This window comes from Diceros bicornis, chromosome 14, assembly GCF_020826845.1.
Source record: "Diceros bicornis minor isolate mBicDic1 chromosome 14, mDicBic1.mat.cur, whole genome shotgun sequence".
Classification (NCBI taxonomy): Eukaryota; Metazoa; Chordata; class Mammalia; order Perissodactyla; family Rhinocerotidae; genus Diceros; species Diceros bicornis.
In genome coordinates, this window is record NC_080753.1 from 53,018,678 (window position 1) to 53,041,687 (window position 23,010).

A 23,010-nucleotide genomic window follows, 5' to 3' on the forward strand; every position below is an offset into this window, starting at 1 on the left:
GGTGAATCAAAGTCTGTTGTAAGATACTTAATAAAACCTCAGAAAGATCTTAGGGTCCAGTCTTTTTTTTTTTTTAAAGATTTTATTTATTTTCCCCCCAAAGCCCCAGTAGATAGTCGTATGTCATAGCTGCACATCCTTCTAGTTGCTGTATGTGGGACACGGTCTCAGCATGGCTGGAGAAGTAGTGTGTTGGTGCGCGCCCGGGATCCGAACCCAGGCCGCCAGCAGGGGAGCACTAACCGCTAAGCCACGGGGCCGGCCCCTTAGGGTCCAGTCTTGAAGAAAGGTTATAGGCAATTACAGCTAGGCTTTCCCGCATCAATGCCATAGCTTTAGGCTACAGAAAAGCAGACAGAGCACAAGAACTATCCCCTCAAGCTGCCATTCAGAGGATAAGACACACAGGTCTCACATAAAAATGAGAAAAGATCTGGGGAGAGATCACTCACATCCAAGCAAATTGAAGACCAGGATAGAGCCACCTACATTAAGTATTAAGAAGATGAAAACATACTGTATGTGTTATAAAAATATCCTTTTTAAAAGGAGGAGAAAGAAATAAACAAGATTAGAAATAAAGATATAGAACCCAGTGTCAAAGAAAATATAACTCAAAGAAGAGAAGAGAATTCTCTAGGATGGCTTCTCTCTAAAACAACTCAATAAAAATATGAATTCTATAAAATAAGAACTCAAAGACAAGAATAAATATGAAGCAATGATATGAAAAGAGAGACTTACCATTCCAAGTAAATGAATTAAAGACAGAAAGAATACCATAACTAATAAATTCTATTTCTTATATGTACCCTTACACACAACCAAAAGAGACCCCTGCCCTAGGCCCTGATCTTTAGGGGACTGGTGATATCCCAAATACGTTTCCCAAATATCCAAGAAAATAAGCTTATTAAAGAACACATGGGCACCTCCAGTGTCTGCTCTGGCACAGCAAAACCCATAATCCTAAACTCTGCATTCATAAGTAACACCTCTCAGGCCCCAAGGAAACGTTTCTTCAAATGCATTGCAGAATGTCAAATGTCATGAAGGTTTTTGTGCCTCTGCCAACATCAGAGATGCATACTGCTCTGGAGTATGAGAAGGAGTTGAGCTGAAGTCTTTAGGAAAAATGAAAGACCAATTAATTCACGTGTCAAATACTTGGTCTCTGATAGCATGAATCCAATAGATTCTTGTCTAACAAAGTATTGTTGCCCAGTAGGCCAAGCATCCATTTTGTCACTTCTCTTTGTATCTAATTCATTGGTTTTGGAGATATTAAAAAATTAAAGTGTTATTCACAAACTAGAGCGGTATCTGAGGAACATTTTGCAGTATTCAACAACACATATTACATATTCTTAAATGTGTGCCCACCTACATTCCGGACATAACACACATGAAGCATGATTCTAATTCTTTGCGTTGGTGCCTATGTGGACATTAAACATTAAAACTGCAAGTAGTTTTTCAATATAAAAATATTTACTATGATTGTGATAAAATTTTAAAATATTAAATAAGAATGTCAATGTTAGGGCCAGCCCTGGTGGCCTAGTGGTTAAGTTCAGTGTGCTCTGCTTTGGTGGCCCAGGTTCGGTTCCCAGGCGCGGACCTAACGTCACTCATCTATCAGTGGTCATGCTGTGGCGGTGGCTCACATACAAAATAGAGGAAGATTGGCAACAGATGTTAGCTCAGGGCAACTCTTCCTCAGAAAAAACAAAAAATGTCAATTTTAACTTTGATTTTAAATTTTGATTTTTGTTAATTGTAATTATTTTGTCTTTCAATAGAGAAATTTCAATATTTTGAAGAAAATATAAAAATCATTGAAACAATTTAAGTTTTTAAAGTTTTTACATTTACTTTCTGTTTTTGATGTAAATTATTCAAATTTTGTTCAAGTTGAGTACATTTTATTTTTTAATCTTTTAGCTCTTTCCCATTCGAAGAAAACAAATTATGTGAAAAATCTTCATTGTTCCAACATAACTAGTGCTTTTGCTGAAATGAAAGGAAGAAATTAATTTTATAGAGTAGATAAAAATGTATTAATTTGGGAAGTCTTTATTTTAGTCTTCATCTAAACACTGTTGACCTATTACAGGACACCCAAATGTTCCCAATGATAATTACATTCACCATCTTTAATATTTTGCCAAATTTTAGTCATGTAAAAACCATATAAAACCATAAAAAGCCACAGCTTTTACACATATTTTCTATTTTGTCAGTATGAAAGTATACTTGTCAAGTATAAAGGAGGAAAAACTGTTTTCCCTCTACCCACCTTAGGTTCATTGGTTGGGGGGGGTCCATAAATTAGACTGACAAAAGAAAGATTTACAAGAGAAAAACAAACAAGTTTATTAACATGTACATAGCGCAGACATGTGGGAGTACTCATAGATGAGTAAAGCAAAGGAGTGGTTAGAACTTGCGCTTCTATAGCATCTTAGCAAAGAACAATAATTTTGTAGAGGAGTAGCAAGATGAAGGAAAAGGACTTTGAGCATCTAGGGGCAGCAAATTGTGGGAAGGCAAATATATGGGGAACTAATGGTAGATAACAGCTACTCTGAGCAAGGTTTGTTGTGTAGATTCCTCTGATGCTGTTTCTGGGTTGGAAGGGTCTAGAGTTCTCTCTGGTGATTAACTTTGTCCTTCCTGGTAGAGAAGGGAGGAGGGACACTTTTACAAATCTATGTCCTGTTTTTTGGGCAAATGCGGGAGGGCAGGGACCTTTTCTTGTGTCTAATTCTTTTCGATTGGCTTCAGCTCAAAATAATCCTTATGCCAAAGCGGCATATTTTGGAGTAGCGTATTCTGCTACCTTTCACAAGGAAGGAGGATAGAACATATCTTATTTAAAAGTCTCTTTGCTTGATTTATAACCTCTAAATGTTTGTATATATGGGTAATGGGCCTCCACTTGTTCTCTTGCTCTGATCACTATAAATGTCAGAGGCAGGACTGCTTATAAGAGTAAGCAACAGAGTTGGTAGGAAAAAAATTAAACTACTCCCAAGCAGCAAAGGCATGAGATGATCAAAGTGAATGTAGGAGAATAAAAAACAAAAAGAACAATGTCATCCAAGAGAAAAGAATAGATATGGAAAACACAAGTGATCCAATATACAGATAGTCATCCATGAAGTAGAAATTCAGCAAAGGGATAGAAAATTATCAAAATTATAGGGAAAAAATCCTCAAAGGAAAAGTGGAATCTACAGATTGCAGAGAAATTTCTTCTTTAAGAAAGATTCATACAGAATGAAATACTTAAGCAGGAGAAATCGGTTGTTTTAAGCTTTCCTTGAATCCTCCAAGTTACCATTATATGGTCCAGTGGCAACTGTGCTGTCACACTCCTTTCTTACTCCACCCGACACATCAGTTTCCTATTTCTCCTCCCTTCTGACTTTTTGTTTCTTATCCGATGAGATTGGTGGAGGGGCTAATGTATTTAGTATTATAAGTAAAATAAGAGGAAACAGGCACAGAATGAGCAGCCAGAAGCCTTTGCTGTGGCATAAAGCGCTCAGGTTAGTCAGGGTTACTGAAGACACTCGGAGGCATGCTTTACTTCCAGTTTCAGGACTGTTCTTAAACTCTGAAATTGCCAGAAATCTGACTTCCCTATAAGGGAAGAGGAAGGAAGTAGCAGGGAGAACCCTGTCTACTTCTCTCAAGTTCCATCTCAGAGAACACTAGAAGGAACTTTCACTGAGATACCTCACAGGCAAGTGCTAAGGAGGACCACCCCCCTCTTTCCTACGTGGTTGTAACTGAAGTGAGTTTCTTGTAGACCACATAGAGTTAAGTCATTGTTTCTTTCTTCTTTTACTTTTTAATCCATTCTGACAATCTGTCTTTTAATTGGTGTGCTTAGACCAGAGGTTGGCAAACGATGACCCATGGGCCAAATCCAGCCCACCACCTGTTTTTGAAACAAAGTAGAATATGCAATAAAGACTGTATGTGGCCCATAAAGTCAAAAATATTTATTATCTGATCTTTTTAAAAACTTTATCAACCCTTGATTTAAATCATTTTCATTTAACATAATCATGGCTATGTTTGGATTTAGGTCTACCATTTCATTATTTGCTTTCAGTTTGTTCCCTCTGTTTTTTTAACATCTATTTCCCCTTTCCTGTCTCCTTTTGGGTTATTTGAACCTTTTTTTGTGTGCTTGAGGAAGATCATCCCTGAGCTAACATCTGCCAATCCTCCTCTTTTTTTTTTTTTTTTTTTTGCTGAGGAAGACTGGCCCTGAGCTGACATCCATGCCCATCTTCTTCCACTTTATGTGGGACACCACCACAGCATGGCCTGACAAGCGGTGTGTTGGTGCGCGCCCGGGATCCAAACCCGGGCCGCCAGCAGTGGAGCACACGCACTTAACTGCTACGCCATGGGGCCGGCTCTGAACATTTTTTATCATGATATTTGATCTATTGTGTGTTTTGACTAGATGTGTTGGGATAGTATGTTTATGGGTTACTCTAGAGATTACACTATGGTTATTTAACTTTTCTAAATCTACTTAGAATCAATATTTTAGCACTTCAAGTGCAATGTAGAAAACTCATTACTAGATAGGTCTCTTTATCCTTGCCCTTTTATATTGTGTTTATATTTTATATCTATAAACATGAAATCTCCACCAGACATTGTTATAATTTTTGCTTGCAATCATTCAACGTATTTTAAGGAATAAAGAGGAGAAAAAGAGTCTATTATATTTCCCAAGATATTTACTATTCCTGGTTCTCTTCCTTCATCTCTGATGTTCCAAGTACCCTTTTGGTATCATTTCCCCTCCTCCTGGTAAATTTCCTTCAGCAACTCTTTTAGAACAAGTCTGCTGGCAACAAAGTTGCTTAGCTTTCCCTCACCTGAGAATGTCTCTATTTCAACCTCATTCCTGACAGAGTTTTTGCTGGATGTAGAATTCTGGGTTGACATGCCAGGCTGGAGAGACACCAGAGGGAAAACAACAGTCAATTCAACACTGGTTTGGTGGTACTTTGAATTTTTGTCTTCTTCACGGATCTGCTTGCTACGATTCATTTTTCAGAGTCCTCAAATATCTGCTCTGTGCATTCTATCCAGATTTTGTAACTGCATTGAGTTGGAGAAACCGGGTAGAATGTGCTACACCATCTTACCCAGAACCAGAATCCTCTTCCCATCCTTGACTACGCTTCGATTAGGGAGAGGAGCTAATATGATTAGTGGGAGCTGATCTCCCCCTCAATGTTTACTAGTAAATGGGGTCATCATATTAAAGGTCATACCCAGGCATGCCCCAGCTCCTTTGTTCTCTCTTTGACCTGTTTGCACCAGGACAATAAGGCTTTGACCTGTCACCACCTGGTAAGTACACATAAGGCAGGCCCAGTGCCTCTTCCAGACGCAGCTCTGGCCATCCTTCCTGTTTTCTCTGAGGCTACCTAGAGTTCTCACAGCTGGTGGGTCTCAGAGGGTCTGCTCTGTGAATCCAACTCTGCTCATGGAAGGTCCCCAGATCAAGATATGGGAGAGAGTAGGAGGCCCCCACTTCGGTCCCAGGTCCAAGCATATTCTCCAATCCAACTCTGTCAGCAAGTTCTGAACTCTGGGGGTTGTTTGGCCCCTGCCTGAAGCCTTAATTTGTTGATACTTCTTTTTTGTTTGGCCATTAGATCCCTGTATCTAGTCTCTCCGTGCTGGTCAGCATAAGAGACAGAAACCCTACTCTAGCTGGTTTAAACAAAAGCAATTTATTACTTCATATAAATAAAAATGTCAATTTCCAGCTAAGCTAGAACCAGGAGCATTTCTCTTCATCTTTCAGGTCTGCTTTTCACCATAATGGCTTCAGTCTTAGGCCATGTGGTAGCCCCGAGAGCTCAAGATTCAAAACACCCTACATCTAGATATCACAATAAAATAAGACTTTCTCCTTTGTAAAAACTCCCAGAAAAATCCTAGAATTGAAGCTCCTTGACTCTAACTGGGTGATATGTCGATGCCTGTGGCCTGCAGAAAGATTGGCCTATCCAAACCACAGGGACTGAGAGCAGGGAAGAGTGGCTCCCTATGGAAAACTGGGGTGCTGAGACTGAAAGAAAGAAGATGCTTTGAAAAGCAAGCAACATACGTCACAGCCTTATCCAAGGAAAAGTCTTATCCAATCTGTAATTGGAACTGACAATTATTATGCTTTGACTATATGCCAGACACTGCGCTAAGCACTTTACGTATATCACCCCATTTAATACTGACAATGATAATTGAAAAGAAAACATGAAGAGGTACTCAACATCATTAGTCATCCACGAAATGTATATTAAAACGTATATTAAAATCATAATGGGACACGATTCCATAAGGATTGAAAATACCAAAAGTTGGCAAGGATATAGAACAGCTGAAATTCTTATGTATTGCTGATGAGAGTATAAAGGGGTACAATCACTTTGGAAAACAATTTTTTGCAGTTTCTATAAGGTTAAACTACACTTACCAAATGATTCAGCTATCTGACTCCTAGATGTTTCCCAAGAGGATGACAAAGATTCTCTCGTTGACCAAATGCTACTCAGGCTCCACTGAGCTCTTTTCCAACTAGGCCTAACTTTTGGACTTCTGTGTTCCTCTCTGCACTGTCCAATTTTAGCAAGACTCCTGAATTTAACCAGGATCCCTCTTCCTCATATCTGATCACCCTCAATTTCTGATCAGGTTCCTCATCCTCCACCACCCGCCAGTGATGTCTGCTCACCCTGGCCTGCCTCCATCAAGAATCCTGTTAGGTTGGTTTAGCCAGAATACCCCTCAATCTTGATGTTTCCTCTTAGCAATTTTCCATCCACTGACCCCCCTCCACCCTGCTCCTTGGCTATAAATTCCCACCTGCTCATGCTGTATTTGGAGTTGAGCCCAATCTCTCTCCTCCACTGCAACATTCCACCTCAGTGGTCCCCATACCTATCAAGATAGTCCTCCCCCAGAATAAAGTCTACCCTACTTTCCTTTAACGAGTATTACTGAATAAGTTTTTCTTTAACAAGGGATAAATAACATATGTGCACACAAAGACTTATACAAGAATGTTTATAACAGCCTTTTCATTATAGCTAAGAACTAGAAACAAACCAGTAGGAGAATGGATGACCAACTTGTGGCACAGTTGTACAATGAAATACTACTCAACAATAAAAAGGAACTAATCCCTGATACAACATGGATGAGTCTCACAGACAGAGGCAGAAGGAAGATGCAAGGCAATGCTTATTGCATGATCCCATTTACATGAAGTTCAAGAATAGACAAAACTAATCTGTGGTGATTGGAATCAGAAAATGGTTGTCTCTTGGGAGAAGGAAGGATTATCTAAAAACCTGGAAAGGAGCACAAAGGAACTTTTCTGGAGAGATGTAAATGTTCTACACCTTGTTTGGCTGGTCGTTACATGAGTGCACACAATTGTTAAAAGTCATCAAACTGAAGTAAGATCTGTGGATTTTTATTTTATGCAAATTACACCTCAATATTTAAAATTACAAGGGGCTAACCTTAAATAAAGTTTGCGCCATGGTTTATTTAACCATTCCTCTAATGTTGGACAGCAGTTTTTTTCCACTTTTTCACAGTCATAAATTATGATACAATGAATATCTTTGTGCGTATATTAGGTTGATCCATATGGAATTACCCAATGTTCAATATTTTGACATAAAAATTACAAGTTCATGTGCTGCAACGTAACAGATTTTTAATATTTTGGATTATTCCCTTAGATTAAATGTTTAGAGTTGGGTGACTTGAGCAGACTTGATGAACATAAAAAGCTATTGACACATATTGCTATTGCTTTCTTTACCAGTTCTACAAATGTGTAACTCCTACTAGCCTTTTAGGAAAGTGTCTACTTGCACCTTAATATTTTTAATTCTTTATATTTTGATAGCCACTTACATCTCTACCACAAGCACATGCACCCTCTTCTCTCTCACCAGCATTTTGTGGCTCTCTTAGGTCTCCTAACACATTCTTCTTCCATCATGTATGTGTGCACATATGGGGGTGCAGGGAAATGACTCCCGGAGGACAAAAGCAATCTCATTTTTCTTTGTATCTCCTAGCTTGGCGACTTGTGCATTTCATTCATTCATTCAAGGAACATCTACTGAGCTCACACAATGGACCAGTAACTGAGATGGGTACAACAGGCATTCACCAAGTTCACTGAACACCACTAGTTTCACAGATATCCTTTTATTATAACCAGCAGGTCTCATTTAACATTCATGCCCCACGTTTTAAATTCCCAGATCGAGACTTGCTCACTTCTACTGGGCACTAATGCGAAAACAAAAGCTCTGAAAATTTAGCCTTTAAATGTATCGACTGTGTGAGCGCCGTTCCCTCGGCCCTGTTAATAATTCCTTAAAATGCCCCCCGGCGCCACACTTTGGGGGACTTCGGACGCAGCTAGTTAGTAAAACCTAGGGCAGCCCCGTGGCGCAGAGACTTTTCATCGGACTCTGAAGGGCACCAGGGTAATTAATTTCTTTATAAGGACACCAATGTCAGGAATATGCAAATAGTGGCAGCAACGAGCCCGCTCCAGTTCCGGCAGCGCCCGCCGCCTCCCCCGGGCGCTCCGCGTCGCCCTCTGAGCGGGGCGGGGGCTCGCGGCTCTCCTGGCGTCCCCGAGCCGAGCCCCGCCCCGCCCCCGGCGCGCGCCCGGAGTCCCCCCCTCCGGCAGGAAAGGGCGGGCCCGTGCTGCCGCCCACGCTCGCTCCCGCCGCGGACTCAGGACCGGGCCGCGCGTGACCCGCGCCGCGCGCGAGCAGCATGAGCGCGCGCCCGGGCCAGTGACCGCCCCGGGGATGGACTGCGGCTCGCTTGCGGGCAACAGGCCGAGGAGCGCGCCCGGCCGCCGGCGGCTGCTGCTCTCCCTGCGCGCCGGCCGCAGCGGAAGCCCGGACGGCCGCGGGGTGCCGGCCCGCCGCTGCCTGTCCGCGCTACCCGGCGGTCTGGGGGCGCTGTGTCCCCGCGCCCTGGCGGTCCGCGGCGGCGCGTCCCGAGCCTCCCCGCTGCTCCTCCTCCTGCTCGTGCCCGCCCCGCGCCTGGCCGCCGCCGCCCCGCGCCGGCCGCTCGGAGACTGGGAGCGCTCGCGCGCCGGGCCCTCGGCTCGCCTGGCGCGGCGCGGCGCCGGGAGCTGCCAGCATCGCGTGGCCCCGCGCACCCGCTGTGCCGCCGGCGCCCTCCACCTGTGCCACGGCCCGGCGGCCGGCCTCGCTTCCTCCAGGAGAGGTGAGGGCCGGGCGGGGGCGGCGCGGCCGGTGGAGCTTGGCTATGACCTCCAGGGTGGGGAAGGCCCGGCGACCCAGAGGTGGGTCAGCCGAGGTCAGCAGGCTCCTCCTGGGGCGTGAGGACGAAGGTCTGCCTGGTCCCGCCCTTCTGGTCCGCGGTAGCCTGGACTTGGTCAGCTGAGAAGATTCGACTTACTCGGAATCCGGGTCCAAGGTGTAGGGCGCAGAATTTTAAGGGGATGCCGGGAGGGCCGGGCGTGCTGGGGCAGAGATGGGGCACGCCCATGGGTGGCGCGGCCGCGTGGCGTCCCGCTCCCAGGTTTCTGTTCTGTCAGATGCACAGCTTGTCGCGATTCCGGTGAAGGGGTGTGCAGGACGCTTGCGAGTTTGAGGAGCGAAGCTCTGGGAAATGAACAGATTGTTTTACAATTTAATTTCAAACTCTGTTGGGTTCATTAATTCCTCCATTAAGCACTGGCTCCTACTCTGTGCCTGGCACTTTTCTAGGTACTTGGGATTATCAGTCTATAAAATCTTTTCCTTCCTGGGGTTTAATTCTAGCAGAGGAAATGATATAATTTATGTATACATATATACTTTAGATTTGCATATGTACACATAATCTGATAAATGCTGTAAGAAAGAATAGAGGGGGATAAGGATTAAGAAGTGGGGTGAGCCTCCAGTTACGAATTTAAATAGAGTCATCAGAAGAGGTTTCATTGAGAAGGTGGCAGTTGATTAAATACTTGAAGGAGGTGAGGGCAGTCAGGGCCCTGCATGAGATTAGGATCGTCTAAACTGGCTCAATACACTAGATAACAAATTGATAAAAACATCATTTTGGGTACTCTTTATTAATTAGGAAACTGGCAAAAATATAACTTTAGATAGTCTATACATATCCATCAGTAGCCACTCTGATGGCTATTTTTAAGATATTTTTCTCAACAGAAATGCCCAGTAAATGTTGGTTGCATTTAAAATTTAAGAATACCTTTGGCTGGGGGAGAAACTGTTTGGTAGAACAACAAAGTGAACGAAGCTTTACATACAGAGGGTGGGAAGTGAGTAATGAACTGTCAGTGTCCTGCAGTCATTATGAATTAGAGATGGCTTTGGTCTTATTTCTTGTACTTTGCCTTTTGTTGCTCTTTTTTTTTGACAAGCTGGTAAGTTGTGATTTATTTTCCTCCAATAATTCAAGATTATGGGGCAAAAGAGGAGAGTGTTTTTTCTCATCAGTTTTCTGACATTATATCAGCAAGGTGGTCCTGTTGAGTTAGTCTCAAATGGTCTCATTCTTCACAGAGCCATCTTATAAAGTGAGGATGGATGCATAAATACGGAAAACCATAGCTTGGACAGAGTCAAGGAAGGATATATGCCCATTAACCAGCAGCAAATGAGAGTTTTGTTCCTTTTGTCTTCAGTCTAGTGGTGTTTGGTGCCCAAGGTTACACGAGGGCTACTTAGACTTAAGGATGTTGTGAACAGGAAATTTGTACTTGGGTTCCTCCACTATCCAAGGCTAACTTGGGGCTTCTTTTCTAAGTGTGTGTTTTAATATCCTTTTGTATGCTGAAGGTCCCTAAAAAGAGAATTACATATTACACTTTGACATAGCTCAGTTTTCTTGTTTCCTGGTTATTAGTGGGAATTCATAGTTGTTGGACCTCGTTTTGTTGTCACAATAAAGGAGGAAAAATGAGTCAGAGGTGTCCTAAGTGCCAGAGTCCTGTTGTGTTTTGGGCGTTGTCCTCTGAGGGAAAGGAAGATGGCATTCCCCTTCCACAGCAGGGCTGGAGTGCCAAGTGGGAAGTGGCCTTCCCTTTTCTCCACTTTTCAGACAGCAATGTTTCTTTGAAATAAGCTTGCAATTGAAATAAATGCCAGTCGTTTTTGGAAGAGGAAAAAAATCTGCAGTATCTAAATTGGAATTAGCTCTTGCTTGGAAAGTAGTCATGACTGTTTTGTTTTATGTGTGTATGTATGTGAGGGGGGTGTTTTGTTTTAAATCACATGAATGATTATTTTGTTATTGAAAACAAGGAATTTGGGACTAGAATAATCCCATCACTCTTCACAAGGCAGTTCTAGACTCAAATGTTTTCAAGCTACCTGACTCATGGGACAGTCCAGCACAGTTCTACGATGGGTGGGGTGGTCTATAGAGAGCCCCTTGAGAGGTGCATTCATTCATTCACTCATTCACCACTTTTTCTCAAGCTGAGCCTGTTCTGTGTCAGGCAGACATTCAGGGTATCTTCTCATGGAGGCCAGTTTTTGTTCTAGGACTGGAGATAAAAGATGAAAAAAGAACTACCAGGGGTCAGCCCCGTGGCGTAGTGGTTAAGTGCGCGCGCTCCTCTGCTGGCAGCGCTTGTCGGGCCATGCTGTGGCAGCATCCCATATAAAGTAGAGGAAGATGGGCACAGATGTTAGCCCAGGGCCAGTCTTCCTCAGCAAAAAGGAGGATTGGCACGGATGTTAGCTCAGGGCTGATCTTCCTCACACACACAAAAAAAGAAGTACCAGATTTAAGTGACCTCATTTATGTAAAAAGGGAAGACCGTAGATGAAGAGGAGAAAGGAGTTGATCTCAAATTTTCTTTCTAGACAGTCTCATGATCCAGATCTTAGAAGTCATACAGTTGAATTATTATTATTATTTTTTTTTGTGAGGAAGATCAGCCCTGAGCTAACATCCACGCCAATCCTCCTCTTTTTGCTGAGAAAGACTGGCCCTGGGCTAACATCCGTGCCCATCTTCCTTCTCTTTATATGGGACGCCACCACAGCATGGCTTGACAACCGGTGCATCGGTGCGCGCCTGGGATCCGAACCCGGGCTGCCAGCAGAGGAGCGCGTGCACTTAACCGCTACGCCACGGGGGTGGCCCCCAGTTGAATTATTTTTAAAAGTTATTTCTGGCCTGCAGTATGCCTGGCCCTCTGCTAGATGCTAACAATACAAAAGTGACTAAGACTGGCTGCTCTTAGAGCGCTGGGACTAATAGATGAGACAGATATGGAAGTAATATAATAAATGCTGTGATAGAGCTATCTGTGCTGGGCTGAGAACACATAAGGGAGCAATAAAGGCTGCTGCCTGACAGGGGTGGAGTTCCCAGAGAGAACAATAAAGTGTAGCATAATGCCCTGCCCAGAACGTAATGGGTGCTTAGGAAATTGTCAAATTAAATGAAGAGGAGTAAAAAGGATGCTTAAAATTTACCAGTTGAGAAAGGGCAGCAAGCCAAGCTTAAGGATGGAGTACTAAGGTATAAAAGTGCAGGAAACAGAATGGTCTAAGTGGCTAGAAAGAAAGCTGAAAGGGTAAGTGTGGGCTAAATTAGGACAGCTTTGTATGCCTTGCCAAGGACCTTATAGTATAGGCTAGTGGTTCTTTGAATCTAAGGGCCCTCTTTTAACCATTAAACACACACATAGATAATAGTTGTTGCATTTTATATTTTGTCAGTCTGCAAACGGAGCATGGTACAAAGGGGTTATTGGATCTCTTGGACTTATCTTGATGCTGGCTGTGGCCACAGCCACTCTGCTCTGTCCAAGTTGGCAGTAATTTGGGAACCATTGCTATAGGCTTGCAGAGAAGCATCGGATCTGTTGGGTTCTGTCCATGTCACATTTTTGTTTACTTGTAATTTCCTTTAGAATGTTTAGGGGTGCAGGATGGAGAATAGGAGTTGATCAGCTAAAGTATCTTTCTGGTCATTTAGCAGACCTACTGAGAAAACTTTGAATTTTGAGTTAGGAGATTACTATTCCCTCTTCTACCACTCTTCTACAACACCTGGCATCATAGAAAAGTAAGGACAAATATGTAGCAAGATATTCATATAGCTATGTTTATTACATTTAAATGAAAGTTTTTTTATTTGATATTGTTCATCTCTTTTTTTTTTCCTTTGCTGTCAACATGTCTTTTTAGTATGATTGTAATAGTAAGGTGCTGTTATGTTTAAATGTCCTTTCTTGACAAAATTACAAATTGGCATTGCAGTTGTTCCATATTTCTTTTAAACTATTTTTGTGGTTCATGAAATACTTAAAAGCCAGGAAACCATTACTATGCTACCTTCTTCAAATGAGCACCTTGAAACAAGTTTGCAAAATGGGTTGGATCTGTGGTTAAATGCACAGAAACTCACAGAAAAGGTAATATACAAATTGTTAGAACACATCCCTCTAAAGATAGGCTTTTACAAAGACATCATGAAGAAAGAAAACTACAGACTCTATTTGTGAATAGAGACACAAAAACCCTCAACAAAATGCTAGCAAACCAAATTCAGCAATTTATAAAAAGGAGTATACACCATTAGCAAATGGGATTTTGTCCCAGGAACACCAGGTTCATTTAACATCTGAAAATCAATTCATGTAATGCACCATATTAACAAAATAAAGAAAAGAAACCACATGATCATATCAAAAGACAAAAAGAATTTGACAAAATTCAACACCCCTGCATGATAAGAAACACTTAAGAAATTAGGAATAGAAGAGAACTCACGTGTTAAAGAGCATCTGTGAAAATCCCACAGCTAACATCATACTTAATGGCAAAAACAGATGCTTTCCCTCTGAGGTCAGGAGCAAGGATGTCTGTTCTCACCATTCCATTCAACATTGTACTAGAAGTTCTAGCCAGAGCAGTTAGGCAGGAAAATGAAAAGGCATCCATATTGTAAAGGAAGAAGTAAAACTATCACTGTTCACAGATGACATGACCTTGTACGTAGAAAACCGTAAGGATTCACTAAAAAACTTTTAGAGCTAATAAACAAGTTCAGCAAGATTGTAGGATACAAGATCAATATACAAAATTTGCAAAAATATATATACAAAAATCAGTTGTATTCCTATACATTAGCAATGAACAGTCTCAAAAATCTAAAAAACAATTTCCTTTATAGTAGCATCAAAAAGTAAAATACTTAGGGATAAATTTAACAAAAAAAGTACAAAACTTATACTCTGAAACCTACATACCATTATTAAAGAAATTAAAGACCTAAATGCATGGAGAGACATTCCATGTTCATGGGTTGGAAGACTTAAAATTAAGATGGCAGTACCCCCGCACCCCGAATTGATGTACAGATTCAGCGTAATCACTATCAGAGTTCCAGATGGCCTCTTCGCAGAAATTGATAAACTGATCCTAAAATGCATAGGGAAATCCAAGGGACTCAGAATAGCCAAAACAATCTTGAAAAAGAACAAAGGTGGAGGACTCACTTCCTGATGTTAAAAGTTACCACAAAGCTACAAGTAATCAAGAAACTGTGGTGCTGGCATAAGGACAGACAGATCAATGGAATAGAATGGAGAACCAGAGATAAACCCTTACGTTTATAGTCAATTAACTTCCGACAAGACTCACAAGACAATTTAAGGGAGAAAATAGTGCTGGGACAACTGGACATCCATAGGCAAAAGAATGAAGTTGAACCTGCATCTCACACCACATATAAAAATTAACTCAAATGGATCACAGACCTAAATGTAAGATCTCAAACTGTAGAACTCTTAGAAAAAGACCTAAGTGTAAATCTTTGTGTGCTTGAATTAGCTAGTGCTTTCTTAAATATGACACCAAAAGCGAAAGGAACAAAAGAAAAAAATAAAGACTTCATTTGTGCTTCAAAAGGCACCATCAAGAAAGTGAAAGACAACCCACAGAATGGGAGAGAATATTTACAACTCATATATATGATAAGAAACTTATATCTAAAATATGTAAAGAACTCTTACAGCTCAGTAATAACAAGATAACCCAATTTTTTAATGGACAAAGAAGATACACAAATGGCCAATAAGCACATGAAAAGATGCTCAACATCATTAGCCATCAGGGAAATGCAAATCAAAACTACAGTGAGATACCACTTTACACCCACTAGGATGATTATAGTAAAAAAAGACAGAGGGCCAGCCCTGGTGGCCTAGTGGTTAAGTTTGGTGCGCTTCACTTCAGTGGCCCAGGTTCGGTTCCTGGGCACGGACCTACACTGCTGGTTGGTGGCCATGCTGTGGCGGCATCCCACATACAAAATAGAGGAAGATTTGCAACAGATGTTAGCTCAGGGCCAATATTCCTCAGCAGAAAAAAGATAATTACAAGTGTTGAGGATATGGAGAAATTGGAACCCTCATACACTGCCGTTGGGAGTGTAAAATGGTATAGCCTCTTTGGAAAACAGTCTGACATAAACTCATGTGGTTAAACATAAAGTTACTGTATGATGCAGCAGTTCCACTCCTAGGTATGTACTCAAGAGAATTGAAAACATGTCTGCACACAAACTCATACACAAATGCTCATAGCAGCATCATTCATAATAGCCAAGAAATGGAAACAACTCAAGTGTCCTTCAACTGATGAATAGGTAAAAAATTTCAGTATAGTAATACAATGGAATATTATTCGGCAATAAAAGGAAATAATAATAAAGGGAAAACATATTGTAAGGTGGATGAACCTTGAAAACATCACACTAAGTGAAAGAAACCAGTCACAGAATACCACATACCTTTGATTCTGTTCATATGAAATGTCCAGAGTACGCAAATCCATAGAGACAGAAAGTGGATCAGCGGTTGCCTGGGGATGGAGGGTAGGGAGATTGGGGCATGACAGCTAAAGGGTATAGGTTTCTTTAGGGGATGATGAAATGTTCTGATGTCCATTGTGGGGATGGTTGTGCAACTCTGTAAATATGCTAAAAACCGTTGAGTTGTACACTTGAAGTGGGTGAATTGTATGGTATGTGAATTATATCTCAATAAACCTGTTGTAAAAAAAACAGGTGGGCTCTTGAGGTATGCCTTATTTGTTCGTGGAGGGGAGTTGCTTTTGTTTACCCTTAGATCTGTTTTGAACCTCATTGTCCTTTCCATTCTAGAGCTGAGCCTGTCTGCTGCGTGCTTGCAGCTGGAGCACAGGAGGACAGATTTCACCTCTTCCGGGAGTAGGAAGCTCTACTTTGACACCCATGCCTTGGTGTGTCTACTGGAAGAAAATGGTAATCCTCTCTCTCTGGTCACTCTATGCCATAGAAACACACCATACCTTATGACTTCTCTTATGATTTCATCTAATTTCTCATATTTCTCTTTGACTTTTAAGTCTATAGTAATCTTTTGGTCAATCTCCATTTTTTTTTTTTTGGTGAGGAGATCAGCCCTGTGCTAACATCTGCCAATCCTCCTCTTTTTTTTGCTGAGGAAGACTGGCCCTGGGCTAACATCCATGCCCATCTTCCTCTGCTTTATATGGGACGCCGCCACAGCATGGCTTGACAAGCGGTGCGTCGGTGCACGCCCGGATTGGAGCCGGTGAATCCCGGGGCGCCGCAGCGGAGTGTGCGCACTTAACCCCTTGCACCACCGGCTGGCCCCGGTCAATCTCCATTTTTTAAGTCCTCATTTTTTGTTTAAGGACATTTCTGCTTCATCAAGACAGTTAGATTCCTCAAAAAATCAAGGATAGAACTACCATATGATCCAGCTATTCCACTGTTGGGTATTTATCCAAAGAACTTGAAAACACCAATTTGCAAAGGTACATGCACCCCTGTGTTCATTGCAGCGTTATTCACAATAGCCAAGACTTGGAAGCAACCTAAGTGCCCATCAAGGGACGAATGGATAAAGAAGATGTGGTATATATACACAATGGAATACTACTCAGCCATAAGAAACGATGAAATCCAGCCATTTGTGGCAACATGGATGGACATTGAGGGTATAATGCAAAGTGAAATAAGTCAGAGGGAGAAGGTCAAATACCGTATGATTTCCTTCATTAAGTAGTAGATAATAACAACAATAAACAAACACATAGGGACAGAGATTGGATTGGTGGTTACCAGAGGGGAAAGGGGGAGGGAGGAGGGTGAAAGGGATAATTCGGTACATGTGTGTGGTGATGGGTTGTAATTAGTATTTGGGTGGTGAACATGATGTAATCTATGCAGAAATAGAAGTACAATGATGTACACCTGAAATTTTTACAATGTTATAAACCAATGTTACTGCAATAAACAAAAAATTAAAAAAAATAAAAAATAAATTAAAAAAAAAAAGACAGTTGAGACTTTTCTCACACATTTTCTCTCTGTCCAAGTGAAGTGTATTTTTATAACATCACTCAGGAAGTGTAGTGTTATAGACACAAGTCAGCAAAACTCAGGAATGGTTCCTGTGATAACTGTCTGCGGCACAAAAGTGATAGTTGTTTTTTTTTTTGAGGAAGACTAGCCCTGAGCTAACGTCCAATGCCAAATCCTCCTCTTTTTTGCTGAGGAAGACTGGCCCTGGGCTCACATCCGTGCCCATCTTCTTTTACTTTATATGGGACGCCGCCACAGCATGGCCCGACAAGTGGTGTGTTCGGTGCACGCCCGGGATCCAAACCTGCCAACCCCGGGCCGCCGCAGCGGAGCGCGTGCGCTTAACTGCTATGCCACTGGGCCGGCCCTAAAAGTGATAGTTTTATTACTGTGCATCTTGTGTCTTTTTAAAATTTTTATGAAATTAAAATGTTGCTGAGTGGCAATTATTGATAATTTCAACTTATTGTGTTCTTTTCTTTTTTAACATTCAGACTAACATTTCCCTTATTGCTGTTGAGTTAATTAGTGTAAAAGATTACTCTGATTATATATGATGTTTCTTGAAAGTGCACTTAGTATATGGGTAACATTCTCATATTTAATCTTATCTAGACAAATACACCAATTATAATTCTCTGTACTGTGACACGTATTCTCAAAATCAGAATCTCTAATATCATAGATTGTACCTTTGAAATAAATATCTGTGTTTTTACTTCGTTGTATAGTTATTCATCCAGTTGTGCATGTTCATACATGAAAAGCTACCCTCTGTGGATGTACTGCTGATGCCCAGGTCAAGGTGATGGAATGAATTCTTCGGTGCTTCTGTGGGGAGTTAGGAGCTCTGGTTTCAAACTCTGGCAGGTTCTAGCTGCGTAGCCTAGGCAGTTCTTCACCCTTCTCAGTTTCCGTCTCCTCATCGGTCACATGGGCATAATACGAATTCTAAAGTTCCTTTTGCATATTAAATGAAATAATGTACTTGAATGCACTTTGGACAAACTCTCAAATGCTGTATTATAATTTTTAAAGCTTTTCTTTTCAGACTTGAGACAGTAGGCCATTTTGACCAACTTCTTTCAGCTCAGAATGTAAAAAAGAAAGTGGAAGTGAGAAGAGGGGCATCTAAAATTATCTTGATAAGGAGAAGTTTTCCTACTTTTCTTTTTCTTTCTTTTTTTTTTTTTGTGGCCCTGCGTTCTTTTTTTATCATAATTGCTTTTTGTTTTTTTGTTTTAATTTTTTATTGCAGTAACATTGGTTTATAACATTGTATAAACTTCAGGTGTACATCATTATACTTCTATTTCTGCATAGATTACATCATGTTCACCACCCAAATACTAATTACAACCCATCACCACACACATGTGCCGAATTATCCCTTTCACCCTCTTCCCTCCCCCCTTCTCCTCTGGTAACCACCATCCAATCTCTGTCTCTATGTGTTTGTTTATTGTTGTTGTTATCTACTACTTAATGAAGGAAATCATACGGTATTTGACCTTCTCCCTCTGACTTATTTCACTTTGCATAATACCCTCAATGTCCATCCATGTTGTCACAAATGGCTGGATTTCATCGTTTCTTATGGCTGAGTAGTATTCCATTGTGTATATATACCACATCTTCTTTATCCGTTCATCCCTTGATGGGCACTTAGGTTGCTTCCAAGTCTTGGCTATTGTGAATAACGCTGCAATGAACACAGGGGTGCATGTATCTTTACGCATTGATGTTTTCAAGTTCTTTGGATAAGTACCCAGCAGTGGAATAGCTGGATCATATGGTAGTTCTATCCTTGATTTTTTGAGGAATCTCCATACTGTTTTCCATAGTGGCTGCACCAGTTTGCACTCCCAGCAGCAGTGTATGAGAGTTCCCTTCTCTCCACATCCTCTCCAACACATGTTGTTTCCTGTCTTGCTAATTATAGCCATTCTGACGGTCATGAGGTGATATCTCATTGTAGTTTTGATTTGCATTTCCCTGATAGTTAATGATTTTGAACATCTTTTCATATGTCTGTTGGCCATCTGTATATCTTCTTTGGAGAAATGTCTGTTCAGGTCTTTTGCCCATTTTTTGATTGGGTGGTTAGTTTTTTTGTTGTTGAGATGCATCAGTTCTTTGTATATTTTGGAGATTAAGCCCTTATCAGGTGTATGGTTTGCAAATATCTTCTCCCAATTGTTAGGTTGTCTTTTCGTTTTGTTGATGGTTTCCTTTGCTGTGCAGAAGCTTTTTAGTTTGATGTAGTCCCATTTGTTTATTTTTTCTATTGTTTCTCTTGCCCGGTCAGACATGGTGCTTGAAAATATGTTGCTAAGACCGATGTCGAAGAGTGTACTGCCTATGTTTTCTTCTAGAAGTTTCATAGTTTCAGGTCTTACATTCAAGTCTTTAATCCATTTGGAGTTAATTTTTGTGTATGGTGTAAGGTAAGGGTCTACTTTCATTTTTTTGCATGTGGCTATCCAGTTTTCCCAACACCATTTGTTGAAGAGACTTTCTTTTCTCCATTGTATGTTCTTGGCTCCTTTATCAAAGATTAGCTGTCCATAGATGTGTGGGTTTATTTCTGGGCTTTCGATTCTATTCCATTGATCTGTGTGTCTGTTTTTGTGCCAGTACCACGCTGTTTTGGTTATTATAGCTTTGTAGTATATTTTGAAATCAGGGAGTGTGATACCTCCAGCTTTGTTCTTTTTTCTCAGGATTCCTTTACTTATTCAGGGTCTTTTGTTGTTCCAAATAAATTTTAGGATTCTTTGTTCTATTTCTGTGAAAAATGTTGTTGGAACTTTGATCGGGATTGCGTTGAATCTATAGATGGCTTTAGGAAGTATGGACATCTTAACTATGTTAATTCTTCCATTCCAATGGCCCTGCGTTCTTGTATTCAAAGTAACCAATTGTAGAAAGACCTGTTAGAGGTAAGGGGGACATTTCAACGTAGACTCAGTGTTGGATGATATTAAGGGAGCACTGTTAGTTTTGTTAAGTGTGACGGTGGCGAGGTGGCTGCAGTGGACTCAGGATGGCCATCCTTCCTCCCATCAAGAGGTGGCATTTATCCCCCCTCCTTTAAAAATTTGTTTATTTATTTATTTTTGACAAATAAAAATTGTATATGTTTAATGTTTAAAATGTGATGTTTTGATACCTGTACTTTTTGCTTTTCTTCATGCTAAACGCTGACCGGTGAATATTGGCATATTTCAAGACCCAGTGATGTGGGGACCCCACTAAAGTGTAGGGTGTGAGAGTGCTTAGATGAATGATGGATGTCTAAGATGACTGGGTCAGGATAAGGCCAGGAAGGACCCTTCAAGGAATATTCTGTCCTTTATCCTTTTTTTCTCCAGAGTTGTATCTCCTGCTTAACAAAACTAACTATATGTCTGTAATCTCACTAACCCTGATTGTGTCTTGTTCTCTGATTCCTACAAAACATTAATTTGTGTTTGGTAACCCAGCAGGTTTTCAGGCTTAACTTCTGCTTTTTCTTCACCCTACCTCCTCCCATGGGTGGTTATAAATTATATGGCTTTGGAGTTTGTTTTATTATGAGCATAAGTTCCCTTTCGGTCTCTATTTTTCTTTTCTTCATAACTGCCAAACTTAATTATGTTTAACTATGAACTCTTCTTAATAAAGTTTTAAAAATTGCACAAGATACATTCTTTTCAAAAAATTAGGACGACAGAAAAGAAATAAGAAAAACTGTTCTGAATCCCAAGACCCCAGAGTTAAATAACGTTAACATTTTGGTAGATAACCTTTTGGATAATTTTTCTACATGTGTATGACCCATACCTTGAAAATTAAATGATTTTGAATAAAATGAAGAGAGTAGGTCTTCGGAAGGCTTTTTTTGTCTCCTTTATTTATTTTATTTTTTTTTTGGAATTTCTTAGTGGGTCATTGTATTATTTTTTTTAATTGCGGTTTTTGTCCCCTTTAAATCTGTGTCTTTGTCTTTTTTTAAATTATAGTCCCGTGCTTAATCTCGTTTAAATTGTATCAGTTATAACTGTATTCAAAAAAAAGTGCCATTAATTAATTACAAGAATCAATAGAGTCTTGTGAAGTTCTTATAGATGGAAGTATTTTATAGAAGGAATTACTTTCCAGGGACTTGGTTTTAAACATTTTATTAGAATTTCCAGTGTGAAATTTAAGTTACTACCTAAAGTTATTAAAAGCAGTAACACTGCTTATCTTTATATAATTCAATTCAGCGTCATTTATTGAGTACCAAAGAATATATTTTTTCCAGTTTGGGTTACCCTCACTAGTGACGGAAGAGAACTATAGAGGAAAACTGAAAGAACTGATTTTGTCTTTTAACGTCAAATAGATTAACTAACAGCTAAATTGCTGTTTATTTTTATGTAGTCAATGATTTGACTGATTTATGCTGGGTATAAAATAATTGAGCTTTCTTAAGTAAATTATTTTTTACTAACGTGTACATTTTCAAATTAGGAAGTCATGTTCATCGCAGAAAATTTAGGTAACACAGAAGAAAATAAAAATTACCTAGGATCTTTATTAAATTACAAAAGCAATAAATTGTCTCTATATTTTGAGTTGGGCTTTTTTCCACTTGACATCACATTGCAGGCATTGCCTCTGTTTATTAGACATTCTCTGAAAACGTGATTTTTGACGGGTAGGAAGGGCGTTCGAGATCGATCAGCCCAACCCCTCATTTTACATGAGGAAACAGACTCTGGTGTGCCGTACCTTCCAGAGTGACAGACACATCATAGTCTGTGACTCTAGTCTCCTCGCCCTCCTACCACAGTAGGTTTCCACCTGCTTCTGAATTCAGACATTCACCTGAATCTGTACGTTTGCATTTCCTCCCTTTCTATGGAGGATTTTTTTTCCTGATAACAGAGTCTCCTGAGTGTAATAGTCTTTGTTTGTGTTTGCTTAGGGTTTACTACGCAACAAGCAGAAATCATTGTATCTGCACTGGTCAGGATCGTGGAGGCCAACATGAATGTCGTCTACAAAGATATGGTCACCAAGATGCAGCAGGTTAGCTTTGTCTGGGCACTCGAGCAAACTTGAAATCTAAAGGTGAAATGTTATTTTTAATGTATGTTTTTGGATAATACTCTATTGAAAAGCATATAGTAATTTTAACCATAGTTGAGAGGCAGACGATTATAGTGGCATAAAAAATATTTATTCAGAGCTATTTAGTCAACTATTATAGAATCATTATGCTTGAAAACTCCCTATGCTTGAAAACTAACTATTCCAATCAACCATTAATAAATGGAAATGTGGCCAGAATCACAGCAGTGTGTTCTTGAGCCACTGGGCCTCAGATGCCAGCCTTTTAACCATGATTCGCTTGATGATGATTGAGTTTTTATTCTTTTCCTTTTCTTGTTTTGGAATAAAGGATGACCTTGCTGGACCTCTTTTCTTGTGTCCACCTTCTAGATTCTCATTAAGTTGATACCAAGTGGAGACGGGGAAGGTGGACTTCCTAGGCTAGACTAGCTTATATGTTTTGCT

The 23,010-nt window shown here is 40.5% G+C and overlaps 1 protein-coding gene across 1 annotated transcript in view; it reads left to right on the forward strand.

Moving 5' to 3' along the window:
* The first annotated feature begins 8,822 nt into the window (after positions 1-8,822).
* Positions 8,823-23,010, forward strand: part of MCUR1 (mitochondrial calcium uniporter regulator 1) — a 28,967-nt gene continuing 14,779 nt past the window's right edge. Inside the window, exons 1-3 of the mRNA XM_058555236.1 lie at positions 8,823-9,321; positions 16,255-16,374; positions 22,418-22,521. Of these exons, the coding sequence (XP_058411219.1) occupies positions 8,895-9,321; positions 16,255-16,374; positions 22,418-22,521 (651 nt within the window). The 5' untranslated portion in view covers positions 8,823-8,894. The remainder of the gene's footprint in view (positions 9,322-16,254; positions 16,375-22,417; positions 22,522-23,010) is intronic.